This window comes from Molossus molossus, unplaced genomic scaffold (genome assembly GCF_014108415.1).
Source record: "Molossus molossus isolate mMolMol1 unplaced genomic scaffold, mMolMol1.p scaffold_m16_p_11, whole genome shotgun sequence".
Classification (NCBI taxonomy): Eukaryota; Metazoa; Chordata; class Mammalia; order Chiroptera; family Molossidae; genus Molossus; species Molossus molossus.
The window spans coordinates 78,081,280-78,096,753 of NW_023425346.1; the positions used below are offsets into that span (position 1 = coordinate 78,081,280).

A 15,474-nucleotide genomic window follows, 5' to 3' on the forward strand; every position below is an offset into this window, starting at 1 on the left:
CAGATTCATCAAGAAACAAAGATAGAGAACCCAAATTAAAAAAATCAGAAATGAAAGAGGTGAAGTAACAACAGACACAACAGAAATACAAAAAATTGTAAGAAAATAGTATGAACAATTATATGCCAACAAATTTGACAACCAAGGCGAAATGGACAAATTCTTAGAATCATATACTATTATAAAACTCAACTGGGAAGAGTCAGAAAACCTAAACAGACCAATAAAAATTAAGAAAATAGAAGAAGTAATCAATAAATCCCAGCAAACAAAAGTCCTGGGCTGGACAGCTACAAAGGGGAGTTTTGCCAAACATTCAAAGTACTATCACCTATTCTCCTCAAACTATTTCAAAAAATTCAAGCAGAAGGAACACTTCTAAGCTCTTTTTATGAGGCCAGCATAATTCTAATCCCCAAAATCAGATAAAGACACTACAAAGAAAGAAAAGTACAGGCCAATATCCCTGATGAACATAGATGCCAAAATCCTCAATAAAATCTTAGCAAATTGAATTCAGCAATATATGAAGAAAATTATTCACCATGACCAAGTGGGATTCATCCCAGGGATGCAAGGCTGGTACAATATTCATAAATCGATGAATGTGATATACCACATAAACAAAATGAAAGATAAAAAGCATGTGATCATATCAATAGCTGCTGAAAAGCATTTCACAAAATCCAGCATCCGTTTTTGATAAAAACTCAGCAAAGTGGGAATAGAAGGATCGCATCTCAACAGAGTAAAGGCCATTTATGACAAACCTACAGCTAACATCATACTCAATGGGCAAAACCTAAAAGCATTTCCCTTAAGAACAGGAACAAGGCAAGGATGTCCACTTTCACCACTCTTTTTTTTTTTTTTTATCCTTACCCAAGGACATTTTCCCATTTATCTTTAGACAGATTAGGAGGGGGGAAGAGAGGGAGAGAGAGAGAGAGAGAGGGAGAAACAACAATCCAAGAGTGACATATCGACTGCTGCCTTCCCCGCGACCCTGACCAGGGCTGGGTACAAACTGCAACCAAGGTCCGTGTCCTTGGCTGGAATCGAACCCGGGTCTCATTGGTCCATGGACTGACGCTCTAACTGCTGAACCAAACCAGCCAGGGCTACTTTCACCACTCTTTTATTTTTTTGTCCTCACCCTGAGGACATTTTTGCATTTATCTTCAGATAGACAGGGAGGGAGAGAGGAAGGAAGAGAGAGAGAGAGAAACATCAATGTGAGAGAGACACATTGAGTGGTTGCCACCCACGCAACCCCAACCAGGGCCGAGGTACATGCCCTTAGCAGGAACCAAACCCGGGACTCTCTGGTCTGCGGGCCAATGCTCTCACTGCTGAGCCAAACTGGCCAGGGCTCATTGGCATTTTTATACACCAGTAATGAACACACAGAAAAAGAAACTAAAAAACAATCCCATTTACCATTGCAACAAAAAAGTTAAGATACCTAGGAATAAATTTAACCAAAAAAGTAAAGGACCTGTTTGCCAAAAACTACAGTACGTTGAAAAAAGAAATAGAGGAAGATATAAAAAAGTGGAAGCATATACCTTGTTCATGGATCGGAAGAACTAACGGCATTAAAATGTTCATACTACCCAAAGTAATCTATAGATTCAATGTAATCCCCATTAAAATACCAATGACATATTTCACAGAATGAGAACAAATACTCCAAAAGTTTATATGGAACCAAAAAAGACCCCAAATAGCCACTGCAATCTTGAAAAAGAAGAACAAAGTAGGAGGGATCACAATACTGGATATCCGGTTACACTACAAAGCCATTGTACTTGCACAAGAACAGGCTTGTTTGGAGAACAATAAACACTGGAGGTTTACATAAGTGGGAAGCATCACCTAACTGAAAAACAGGCATAGGCTCTCCACTCCCTTGCCCCATTTAATTCACAGGTTCATTTATGTTATATGTAAATGCACAAAATCCTCCTCTATCTTTAACATAAATTGAGTATACTAAAAACCTAATTTGGCTGGGCACTTCAGTAAAAACAGCCAAACTGGTGTTTACATATAAACATAGGCTGAATTGATGGTCAGATCATTCCAATTAACCTGATCAATAACCAGCCTGTGACTTTATTGAGAGATCAAATCACTCAACCCAGTGGATGCGATTAGAAATGGTATTGTGAGTCATGGATACATATAGGAAAATGTTTAAGAGGAAATAAAAATATTTCAACATCCCTTTAAAATTACTACTTCACACAAATTTGATTTAAGATAAAGACTAATATAACTCAATAGCTACATAGAAAAGAGGTACCATATATAATTGTTTTAAAAAGGAATCACCAAACATTTATTTTAGGAATAGTCTCTGAACATTGAAGCATATATAAAATGGTATATATGATATAACAGTCTCTTTCTCTTGAAGGTTATGTTAGCTGTCACCAGGGAACTGGCAATAAATACTTTATGAAATCCCACAAATCAACATTAGCAGTGTGAAAAAATAACAAACACAGCCACCTTTCAATGACTTAATTCAGTTAATAAATTACTGATAATTTCCAGATTTTAGCCCATTTCTTTTGCATTGGATCATCTTTAATTTATCCTCCCCCACCCCTTCCTTCTCCAGCCCCTACCACTCCATATGTAAATGATATTTTTGCAAGATGTATTTGCTTCATAACCATTTCTATTCTCCTTCCATTATTCTAGCTTAGGTCCTCACACCTTTTGCTGAATTACCACCTAAGTCCTCTAACTGATTTCCTTGTGTCTCACCTCTCTCCTTCACACTACTGCCAAAAAGCACTTTCCAAATCCCAGCTCTGTTCACGGCATCCCTTTGAACAAAATCCCCAGTGGTTTCTTGTTTCCCAGTAGAGAAAAAACTCCCAGCACAGCATTCAAAGTCCTCTACAATCAACTTCTCCAGTTTTACCATTTACTTTTGTTCTATGCTCTAGTCAAACCAAAATAGGACTTGAATATTTCTGCTTTTTCAGTCTGATTGGACTCTTCAAGGACACTTCTGGTTGTTTCAGTTGCACAAGGGTGCTTGAAATGAGAGATGGCATTTTTTTCTAATTCACACCAAGGGCTAGCAGCAGCCCCATGTCTCACTTTCTGGGATGCCAGTTTGTCCTATACCTGCCCTGCCCACCATTCAAGATTTAGGTTAAACCTTGATTTCTTCATGAAATATTCCTTTATGCTACTTCTTCTGATCTTACTTACTCTGCCCTCTTTTTAGAAAATATCTATGCATCTATCATATCTCCCCTTCTATACTGTAAGCTCCTAGATCAGCTCAACAATAGTGTCTTAAAATAGTAATGTCTGGAAATTAGTCATGAGTTGTGGAACAAATAATTTATTCTTAGTAATAGTCCAACTATATTGAATTGTACACTTTAAAGGGGTGAGCTGTATGGTATGTGAATTATATCTCAGTAAAACTGCTATAAAAATTATAGTTCACCCTCGGTCAGTTTGGCTCAGTGGTTGAGCATCGGCCTGCGGACCAGAAAGTCCTGGGTTCAGTTCCTGCTAGGGGCACGTACCACCAAAAAAAAGAGAAAAATTATAGTTCAAATAGTAATATTGTAAATTATTTACTTAAAAACAATTTTAAGCAGGACAGGTTACAACATGACAGACATAATATGCACATATTTGTATTTCCTTTAAATGAGACCGCATTTAAATGTCAGTAATGAAGAAATAAAATTATGATGAGAATGGAAGAGGGAAGCATTAAGGGAAAAGATTTCAATATATTTCTGGAAGATGGAAAATGGATAGAAGATACCTGTTCCAGTAATAAAGGACTATGCAATCCAAACCACTTTTCCTTGAGGTCAAATAGTAAATTAGGATGAAATTTAAAATGTACCTAATTGAAGACATTGGAAAGCTCTCAAGAGAGTGAAGAAATACTGAAGAAATCTAGGAGAAGACAGAAATTCTGAGTGGCTAGTTCAGTATTTGGGGCAACTTTTTTTTTTTCTTCCCAGCAAAGACAACTAAGAAGATACAATTAAGAAGAAGCTGAGCAGTGGAGCCAAGGGGACAAAAGTTGGAGTGTTAAGCACCTAACTTCTCTAACTCTCTCTCTCTGATTTGGGATTGCAAAGAGCTCCCCTCTAAGAAATAGTGAACCAGATGTAGACTGCTCTTAAAGGAATTGCAGGTCAATTTTACACCATCCCAGGCTCTAAAATTAGATTAAAGTGGTCCTAATTTATTCATGCCCCCAGCAAGCATGCAACAAATAATAATCAGGAGAGTAAGAAAACATGAATGAGAACCACATCATAGCAAAACTGCAAGAAACCAAAGAAAGAGTAAGCATTAAAAGCAGCCAGGAAAAGACAGATTACCTTCAAAGGCACCACAGTTTGGCTTACAGCGGACCTTTCAATAGATACAGTGAGAACCAGAAGATAATAAAGTGCTATCTTTAAAGTTCTAAGAGAAAATAACTGCCAATATAGAATTCTACACTCATCAAAAATATCCTTCAAGAATCAATGTGAAATAAAGACATTTTCAGTTAAACAAAAACGTATAGCAGCAAACTCACACTAAAGGAAATACTAAAGAATGCTCTTTAGGCAGAAGAAAACAGACCTCAGAATAGAAGGTCAGGAGATGAGGGAAGAAATAACAATGAAAACAATAATAAATGTCTTGAGGAATATATAATATATACAAAATTAAAATATACCACAATAGTGACAATATAATCAAGGAGGAATATATAAGATAGATAAAAAAAAGTTTCCCAAATTCTTGCATTTCCTGAGAAGAGGGTATAAGTACGAAGTAATATTAGATTTTGATAAGCCAAGGGTACATATTATAATTTGTTGGATAGCCACTAGAGAATAATAAAAGTGTGTATGTACCTAATAATATAGCCTTAAAATATATAAAGAAAAAACTGACAAAACTAAAGAAAGAAACGGGAAAATTCATAATCATAGTGGAAATTTTAAGATACTTCTTTTTTTTTTTTTTTGTTCAGGTAGAGTGGGAGGGAGAGAGAGGAAGAGAAAGAGAGAGAAACATCGATGTGAAAGGGACACATCGAGTGGCTGCCACCCGCACGACCAACCAGGGCCAGGGACAAACTGCAACCGAGGTACATGCCCTTAGCGGGAACCGAACCCGGGTCTCTCAGGACCGCAGGCCGACGCTCTAACTGCTGAGCCAAACCGGCCAGGGCTTAACATACTTCTCTTAACAATTGATAGAAAAAGCAATAAAAAAAATTAGTAAGTATGGGTCCCTGGCCATTGTAGCTCAGTTGGTTGGAGTGTCATCCCATGTACTGAAAAGTTGAGGTTCAATTCCCAGGTAGGGCACACATCTAGGTTGCATGTTTGATCCCCCATTGGGGGTGAGTATGAGAGGCAATGGATTGATATATGTTTCTCTCTCTCTCTCTCTTCCTCCCTCTCTAAAATGAAAAAAACAAAATACAATTAAACTAGAACTCAACAACAAAAAGATAGGTGAAAATCCTTGTACATTTAGAAATTAATAAATAAACTTCTGAAAAATTCATGGATCAAAAAAAGAATAATAGATATTTGAAAACATTTTAAGCTGAATGATAATAAAAATACTGTATATTGCTGCTTGTTCCATACTTAGAGGGAAAATTCTAGCTTAAATTAATATATTAGAAAGGAGGCTTAAAATTCAAGAAGTTAGGAAAAACTAAAAACAACAACAAAACAAAACCACCACCAAAAACCCCCCAGAAAATTATACCAAAGAAAGAACATAAGTGTAAGAGCAAAAGTTAGTAAAATTTGAAACAAATAGGTAATGAAAAAGATGAACAAAATCAAAAGTTGTTTTCCTCAAAAGACTTATAAAATTGACAAATCTGACAAGACTAGTCAAGGAAAAAAAGAAAACAAATTATTAACATCATAAATGAAAAAGGGGACCTTATTGTAGATTCTACATTAAGATATCTTATGATAGACTTTGAACAATTCTAACGAAATTTGAAAATGTAGAAGAAATGGACACATTTCTAGAAAAATAAATGTACCAAAACTGACACAGGAAGAAATAGATCATATAAATAGTCATAAGTCATTAAAGAATTTAATCCATAATTAAAACTCTCTCACACAGAAAACTGTAGGCATATATAGCTTCCCTAGTGAATTAAAAAAAACTAAGAAAGAATTAATGTCATTCTTTCATAAACTCTTCCAGAGAAAGACAAATTGGACATTGTGAGAATTAAAAATTTACATAATTTTTATTTCTCATAATTTCATTATGAACAAAGATATAATTTTTAAAAATTAACAAATCAAAAGCAGCAATATGTAACAAGATGACAACATAATAGAGTTATATGTATTGCAAGGATGCAAGATTGATTTCACATTAGAAACCAGTGTAACTCATCACATTAACAAAATAAAGGAAAAAATTATAAATTACTTAAATATATAAAAACTAAGTATTTGATAAAATTAAACATCCACTTACAAGGGAATAAAACACTCCCAGGAATAGAAAAGAAACAGCAAATATCATAATAGTAAAATGCTAAAAGTTTTCATTCTGAGATTGGGACAAAAGACAAGAGTCCTGCTATTAATTCTCCTAATCAACCTTGTACTAGAAACCTTAACTAGGTCACTGTGGCAGATTACAGAAAGAATTCCAATTCTACATCTTCTCCTGTATCTATTCCCTTTGCAATATAATTGATCTTGCAATATTTTCCATTAAGAGATGGATTTTATTTACCTACCTCTTGAATCTGGGCTGGCCTTATATTTTGCTTTGGTTAAAAGAATGTGGTGGAATTGACAATATGAAAGTGCTGAGCCTCAAGTGACCCCCCCCCCCTCATTTTTTAAAAACTCTGTCACTGTCATTTGTGGATAATAGCGAATTGGAAGATAGGACCATGTCAAAAAGAAGTAAGTTAGCCCAGCTGTCCCCACTATGGCCCTAGATATGTAAGGAACCTAACCAACATCTGCAAAGCCGCTTAGCTGACTTGCAGCCAACTGCAGATGCACAAGTGAGCCTCAGAAAAACTAGCTTAAATCGGCAGAAATACTTAGCTGACCCATAGACTTGTGAGAAATATGTGGTTGATTTGGTTTGCAATAACTAATTGATATAGGCAATAGATCAAGAAAAAGCAAAGTAGAAATGTTAAAAAGAAAGAAAAAGGCTATAGTTATTTGCAGAGGGTACAATTGTGTATGTAGAAAATCCAAACATATCGACAGATACATTATTGAAATTAATGAATAAATTTAGTGCAGCTGATGTATCTCAAATGCAAAACATCAATTGCATTTCCATGTAATAACAATGTCTTAGTCTGTTCAGACTGCTATAACAGAATACATACTGAGTGTTTTTTGTTGTTGTTGTTCAGGTAGAGTGGGAGGGAGAGAGAGGAACACAGAGAGAGAGAGAAACATCGACGCGAAAGGGACACATCGAGTGGCTGCCACCTGCACGACCAACCAGGGCTGGGGACAAACTGCAACCAAGGTACATGCCCCTAGCGGGAACCGAACCCGGGTCTCTTGGGACCACAGGTCGACTCTCTAACCGCTGAGCCAAACCGGCCAGGGCCATACTGAGTGTTTTAAACAACAGAAATTCAAGAATAAAGTGCCAGCAGATTCCATGTCTGGTGAGAGCCTGCTTCCTGGTTCATAGACAGCCATCTTTTTACTGTGTCCTCACATGGTAGGAGAGGCAAGTCAGCTCTTTGGGGTCTCTTTTATAAAGGCACTAATCCCATTCATGAGGACTCCATCCTCATGACCTAATCATCCCTAAGGGCATATGAATTTTGAGGGAACACATACATTTAGTCTATAACAGACAACAAATAGTTAGAAAACAAAAAAAATTTAAAAATACTTTAACATGAAATTATATGTGGTTCATAGGAATAAAACCAACAGAATATATATAGGATTTCTCACATAAAATTATAAATCATTCTTGACAGAAGAGAAAGATTAAATAAATAGAATATACCATGTTTATGGACTGAAAACTTCATTATCGTAAATATGATAATTTTTCCAAATTGACTAACAGACTTAAGATAATTTCAAAGAAACCTTAACAGTTGATTGTTTGTTTGTCAAAAATTGACTATTTGCTTCTGTAATATAAAGTATCCAGACTAATCAAGGATCTCTTGGAGAAGAAAAACAATCTTGAAAGACTTGCTCTGCCATATACCGAGGCCTATTATCAAGGTACAGTATTTAAGACAAGGATAACAGCCCTGGCTAGTTTGGCTCAGTGGTTAGAGTGTTGACCCTTGGACCAAAGTGTCATGGGTTCGATTCCTGGTCAAGGCCACGTACCTGGGTTTCAGGTTTGATCCCCAGCCCCCGTTGGGGCACACACAGGAGGCAAACAATCAATGTGTCTCTGTTACACTGATGTTTCTCTCTCTCTAAAAAAATCAATAATGCTTCCAGAAGATACTAAAGGCAAATATCTTTATGATCTTGTGGTCCAAGACTTCTTAACAGACCATTAAAAAAGCACCAATCAGCCCTGGCCGGTTTGGCTCAACGGTTGGAGCCTCGGCCTGTGGTCCAGAGAGACCCGGGTTCGGTTCCTGCTAAGGGCACGTACCTTGGTTGCAGTTTGTCCGCGGCCCTGGTTGGTCGTGCGGGTGGCAGCCACTCAATGTGTCCCTTCACATCGATGTTTCTCTCTCTTTCTCTTCCTCTCTCTCCCTCCCGCTCTATCTGAACAAAAAATGGAAAAATGTCCTCGGGTGAGGATAAAAAAAAAAAAAAGCACTAATCAAAAAGAAAAAGATTGGTAAGTTGTACTATTTTATTTATTTATTTACCTTTTTATTGATTTTTTTAGAGAGAGAGGAAGGGAGAGAGAGATAGAAACATTGATGTGAGAGAGAAAAATCATTCAGCTGCCTCCTGCACACCCCTTACTGGGGATCAAGCCTGCAACCTGGGCATGTGCCCTGACCAGGAATCAAACTGGGACTTCTCAGTCCATTGGAGGATGCTCAATCCACTGAGCCACACTGGCCGAGCTAAGTTGTACTATTTTAAAATTACAGTTTTTCCCCCTCATCAAAAGGTACTTTAAAAGAATGAAAGGGCAGCCCTGGCCAGTTTGGCTCAACAGTTGGAGTGTCGGCCTGTGGACCAATGAGTCGCAAGTTCGATTCCGGTCAAGGGCATGTGCCTTGTTTGCGGTTCCTCCCTAGCCCTGGTCAAGGTCTTGCGGGAGGCAACCAGTCAATGTGTGTGTGTCTCTCTCCCTCCCTTCCTCCCACTCTGTCTGCAAATAAATGGCAAAATATCCTCTGGTGAGGATTTTAAAAAAATGAATGAAAGGGCAAGCCACCTAACAGAGAAAATATTTGTAACACGTACAACTAGCACTTTTTCAAATTAAAAACAGATTAATTAAAATGGGCGCATAACAAAAATGTAACTAAAATGGCCACTAAACACATAAAAATGTGCTCAATATCATTATCAATTGGAGATATGCGAGCTATAATCACAGTGAGATTCCGCTATATACCCATCAAATTGTCCAGATGAAGAAGACTGATAATAGCAAGAGTTGGTTAGAATGCAGAACAACGAGAGTTTTCTTATGCCTCTGGCATGAGTGTAAATTGGTACAATCACTCAGGAAAACAGTTTGGCGCTACTACTAAAGTAAAGATACATGTACCTAAGGATGCTGCAATTCTAATCCTAGGAAGATAGCCAACAGAAATGCATGCAAATATTCAGTAAGAGAAATGTACAACAATGTTGGTAGTAGCATCTTCCAATATAGCCCCCCCAAAATAAATAAAACAAGATCCAAAAAATTACGTAGTACATAATTCCATTTATATAAAGTTCTTAAACCTACCTATAAAAGGAAAAATCTAACTATAGTGTTTAGGGATGCATGTAAGTGGTAAAACTATAAAGAAAATCATGAAAATGTTTAGTATAAAAGTTATGAGGGTGCTTATCTCTGGGGAGGTGGGTGGGAGTAGTAGTGATTGGGAAGGGACATAAGGAGGCTTCTAGGGTGCTGATAATGTTCTACTCTTGACTGTATAGCGCTCACACAGATATTCACTTTCTGATAACTTATTAAGCTGAGTCTTCTAGTTTGGGCTCTTTTCTATATACATATTACATTTTAAAATAAAATTATAAAAAAGTAAATGGAGGCATATATGCAGATGAACTAAAATGGAAGAAGAAACAGCAGCTCAGAACACAAATGCCAAGGGTTTGCACTGAAGTATTTAAAAAGCTGTTCTATCCTCAAAATCATTTCTGTTTTGTCCAGGGTCCATTATACTATTTGTGTTGACATGATCTTTCAGCCTACTGTTTTAATGTCAGGCAAACTCAAAGAGATACTGTCTAAAGTCAATGACATGAAAATAGGTGTTTAATGATATAATTTAAAGTTTAAAAAGTAATCAACAAAAATTTAAACATAAAATTGTAAGCACTGGAAGAAGTTAAGAGAAAGGAGGGAGGAATTAAGATAAATGCACCTCTTTCATAGAAAGAAAGAGAGTAGATATTGTCTAAAATAATAAATCAAGAATGGAGAAGCAAGTTATTCAGACATGATGGAAGTTGTTAAAATAATTAGAATTAGAAATAATTTTTTAAAAAATGGTTGCTTCTGGGAGTAGGAACTAAGATAGGGGCATAGAGAAGAAGACTGTTTTCTAATATAAATTCTTGTACTATTTGATTTTGGTTTTGGTTTTGCCATGTGCAAATTCTTTTGATAAATCTAATAAGATATTTATGAGATTACAGGTTGCATCATTCTCATCAACTTGTTTTAAGAATTGCCTTTTGAATTTGTGGCACTATCACTGGTTCAAGAATAGTATCTACAGTCTGTCTATTCTATGCTGTAGCTAGTAGTGAACACCATTTCTAAAGTACTGTTAGGAGTACTGTTATTGCTGTGGCAATGAATAATTATTACAGAGCTTATGAATTATGATTTTTATAATCACTTCTATTTCCTTTTAAACTTTATTTATAGGTATGGTTTAATTAGAAACAAGGCAGGTATACAATTATGTTGTTCATGGATTAGTGGAAGTTACGAACATTTCTATTCAACAGATTGAAAAGCCACTAAAATTATTAAGTCAAATGTAGACAAATCAATGATAAAAGTGAAATTTCTAAAAATACTTATATTAATAATAATGTTAAAAATCTATATATTCTACATATTATTTTTAAACAATAAAATGAAGTTCATTTGTGTTTCTTCTGCTCTACTTATATACCTAAAACATTACCTTTGGGGTGAAAATCTGGAAAAAAAATCAAGACTCAGTTTTTAAAAAGTAAAGTTTGACTATTGAATTATTGGCTTTCTTCTTTTTCTTATAAAATTATAATTTCTGAGATCTTTAAATGCCTCAGTTCATTGTATTTATAAAATGCTTATTAGAACTCTCCCCTTTAAAATTCTGAAACCAGGTTCTTCTCTATTTCCTCAAGTTTATGTTTCTCAAAACATGAGTACTCCCATGTGTACTATTCGCCAAATATTTTAAAGTAAAAAAAAATGTTGAGAACATCTGTTGCAGGCAGAGGGTCTTGTAGGTTTTCTACATCACACAGAAATGTCACATATTGTTTTGCATGTGTTGAATCATATTGAGTATTATGATACATAATATGACATCATTATAATAAGACTAGCCAACCTTGAATGAAAAATCAGAACTTATGGTATAATAAAAGTGATTAATCACATATAACATAAAATTGAAAGTAGCTTTCCTATCAGATATATGTGTGTAACTAAGTCTCTCCACTCATTCAAGTGTGGGCATTTACTGGATGTCCACTCTGCCAGGCACTGTGCTAGGCTCTGTGCACACAGCGATGGATGAAACAAAATGCTTCCCTGCAGCCACTCACAGCCTACTGGAGACAGCTGACCAGAGGATGGAGAGTTACCACACCATGTGACATGGACTCTGACAGGTCCAAAGTTTCTTTCCAACTTACTCTTTTCTGTTATTGCTAAGGTGATGAGGGTGTCTTGACAAGGTGGAGTAAAGAAGCAAAGGCTTTATCAGCATAATAATTAGCAAGAGAGGCATTCATTTGCCTTATAGGAAGAATCTGAAAAATTTAGACCTTTCCCCCTAAACACACAATTATCCTGGCCTAGGAGACCTTGAGTGTACTCTTCCAGCATGGAGACACTCGGCAATGGACCCGGGCCCTGAGAGGGGTGGGCAAGGTGGAGAGACCTGCACAGGGAAGGGGATGCTCTGGAGAGATAAGGGGAAAGGAACTCCTGGATGTTCACAGGGGCAGATTCTGCATGGACTGACATGGTGGGAAAAATAAAGATATATAATCAGGGTTCACAATTGGCTGATGGAGAGATTTTTCCCTCTTAGATGGGGGCATGAATAATGGTTATTACTGTAGTGGAGTTGCACTCAGTGTCCCCAAGAGACTCATGGTTTGAGAAAAGAAGGGATTACTCAGTTCAAGCTGTGAAGCAAATGTGGTGAAGGTGATGGAGGTAGGAGAAAAAGGTTACGAATCTGAAAATTGTCCAGTAAGGCTCCGGCACGTGTCCATAGATACTGGTCCCATTGCAGTGCTTTCTTATTAAATGACAACCAGTCAATTCTCATGATTACTCTCACCCTCAACAGACTTGAGGGGCACTAAGGACAGCTTAGTGCTGAGCAAAAGATGCTCCTTTCGAGGATGAGGGGAAAAAAAAAGGGTGGGCTGAGTTGTCTTCTTCAGGGATCGAGTCCACAGGTGACAGAGATTTGTAATATTCATCTTCACCATCAAGCACCTTGACTTCGCTGCAACAAAGAAAAGAGTTTCTATAGAAAAAGAAAACAAATGCCACAGTCATCTCTGGGGCAGCTAAAGTTGTTTGAGTACTTGGAACAGGGTTGGGTCCCAACACTGGGAGGAAAGTTTAGAGGATCCCAGGGTGCTCCGGCACAGAGGAACTGGGGTCTAACATACAAAGCCTTTCACCTCTGAGTCACACGCTGTTAACGGCCTCATTGAGTGGTATCTGGGAATTGCAACTTGATTTATGTGAATTACCTTGTCTTTCTCCATTTGCTTCCCTCTAGATGAGAAAGTTCCTCTTCTGACCTTCTCCGGATCTTAAACTAGTACCAATTACCTACCTCATTCCTATTCTCAGTTGAGATGTGAACAATTAAATGAGCTCAAGCTCCTTAGAGCTAACCATGAGGAATTTTTCCTGTACCTTTAAGGCCCAGGGGTAGAGTAATGTGGGGGAAGCCACCTAATGCACTGTGTGGTGTTGTCTTGTTGGTGGGAGAGTTTTATACAACCCACTATGTCTCCACTTACGAGGAAAGTACAATTCCCCGAGAAAATGACGAGACACAACATTCTCCTTTAGACGGCAATTCCAGCTTTTTCAGACAGAACAGATTCAAGTTTTGTGTACTTGCTACTGTGAAAAGTAGTTTCCAATGTCAATAATAGTGGGGCTATCCCCACTGCATATTTTTAGAAGCCTCTCAGGAAAGTTTTGCATTTTCTGTAATATCACAAAGGACCCTTTCTGTTTACAGTTGCTTAGAACTAAGAAGACAGATATTTACCCAAGTTTTCTTGGCTTCCTCTTGCTCCCTTGATATTCTAGAGTTCCCTGTGGAGAGGGCCAAGAACACACAGTCAAAGCAAAGCAGCAAGTCGTTAATTTTTAATTCAAAGTGATTTTGTGTTGAATGCAAGCAGATGCTGATAATATCAGAAGTCACAGCATAATTTTTTTGATCAAAGGGCTCAAGTGAGCCTGATGAAGCATGCATCTTGCTCGTCTTTGATAAACCACATCAATTATTCACCGTGAAGGCAGACATCCTGACATGAAAGCAACAGATAGAGAGCCTAAGCACATGTTCAAGACGCAGCATAAGAGGGTGGGGGTGGGGCTGGAGGGGCTGGAACAGGTATTAATAACAGAATTATTAACTGGAAACAAAGCCAGTGAAACAGCTTTATGGCCACTTTGAACTCACATTTAACTGGTTATAGTACATGGTGTCCTCGGGGCTACTCAACATTTTGGGTTGCTGACATCTTCGGTGAGGTGTTCGCTGCTTCTGTGTAAGACCATTTTCTGAACCTGCAACAAGAGAGTAAAACTTCACTGTAAACCATCCAAGGTTTGGGGAAAGTTAAGTGAAAAATTGCTCTTCACACTAATGTACTTAGTAAAAACAGTGTCCCTTTTTAATGGGCATGTTAGAGCTTTGCTATTATGAAGAAAAATATCATCCTAAAAAAACAAACACAGGGCTTGCTGAGTGTAAACAAGAGTCACTGTCTGTAACTTTGCCTTCATCTTTCCGAGCTGAATCAGCAGTCAAGAGTGGCAGCAAGTAAGTTGGTCTGTCCGGGCTGGTGAAGGAGAGGTTGGGGGTCAGGCTTTGTGGAATAGAAAGTGCCCTCTTGGTGAGATAACTCAGTTAGGACAATGAAGGCAATCTGGGATGGTTTGCACCACATCCGACAGTGAGAGTTCAAAGACATCTGGAGCACACACACTCCTGGGTAGATGAGAAGCAAACCTTTTGGTGGGGTACATTTTGGAGGAAAAATGGCTTGAGCTAATATTTACTGAAATGCTTTGAACAATGCCATTGATGCATGCAGTCTCTGGAGGTAGTGCAGAGGAGAAGGGGAAAGGATGATTGCCTGATTTCATGGAGCAGCCTCTCTGTGTTAGTCCTGATTTCAGAATCCTGGACCAAGGGTGCACTGGAGGTTAAGAAACCACGTGTCCAATGAAGTCATGATTTATTTCCCTTCTAAGCACATGATTTATGTGCAATTGGCTGTCTTTTTGGCGCTATATCTGAATCAGGGTTCAGCAATTCCAACTTCTTGTCAACACATACATACACACACACACACACACACACACACACACACACAACTACCATAGAATATTGTTCATGAATGTCATAGTTTAGAGAAGAATTATCATTTTCCTGAACCAAGTATATATCATAAACTAATTATTCATAAAAAAGTTGGCGATTTGTAATCACAGTTTGACTTCACTAGAGATTACTACTATTTAAGGAAATTCTGGGGGAATTTCTAAGTGAAGAATGACTCAGCAAAGATCATTATGAATAGCGAATTGTCAGTTTCCAAAGTATGAAGTTTTGCATTTTTATTTTTCTTGAATTGGAACATATTTATATTTGAACAAGAATATTAGAATGATACAGAATTTTAGGAGATGTCAATTTTAAATACCTCCCCCCTCCTTTTTTTTTTTTTTCCCAGAAGAGGAAACTGAGGCTTAAAAATGTTGAATGATTCATCCCAGATCAAGGGGCAGAGACGAGACCCAACCCTAGATCTTCTACCTCCTGTT

General features: G+C 37.4%; 1 protein-coding gene across 1 annotated transcript in view; it reads right to left on the minus strand.

Annotated features, from left to right (window-relative positions):
• Positions 1-12,759: 12,759 nt before the first annotated feature.
• The window catches only part of MYO3B (myosin IIIB), a 425,394-nt gene continuing 422,679 nt past the window's right edge, over positions 12,760-15,474 (minus strand). The window contains exons 32-34 of the mRNA XM_036253347.1: positions 14,105-14,211; positions 13,685-13,731; positions 12,760-12,898 (exon numbers count right to left, since the gene is read on the minus strand). Of these exons, the coding sequence (XP_036109240.1) occupies positions 12,760-12,898; positions 13,685-13,731; positions 14,105-14,211 (293 nt within the window). The remainder of the gene's footprint in view (positions 12,899-13,684; positions 13,732-14,104; positions 14,212-15,474) is intronic.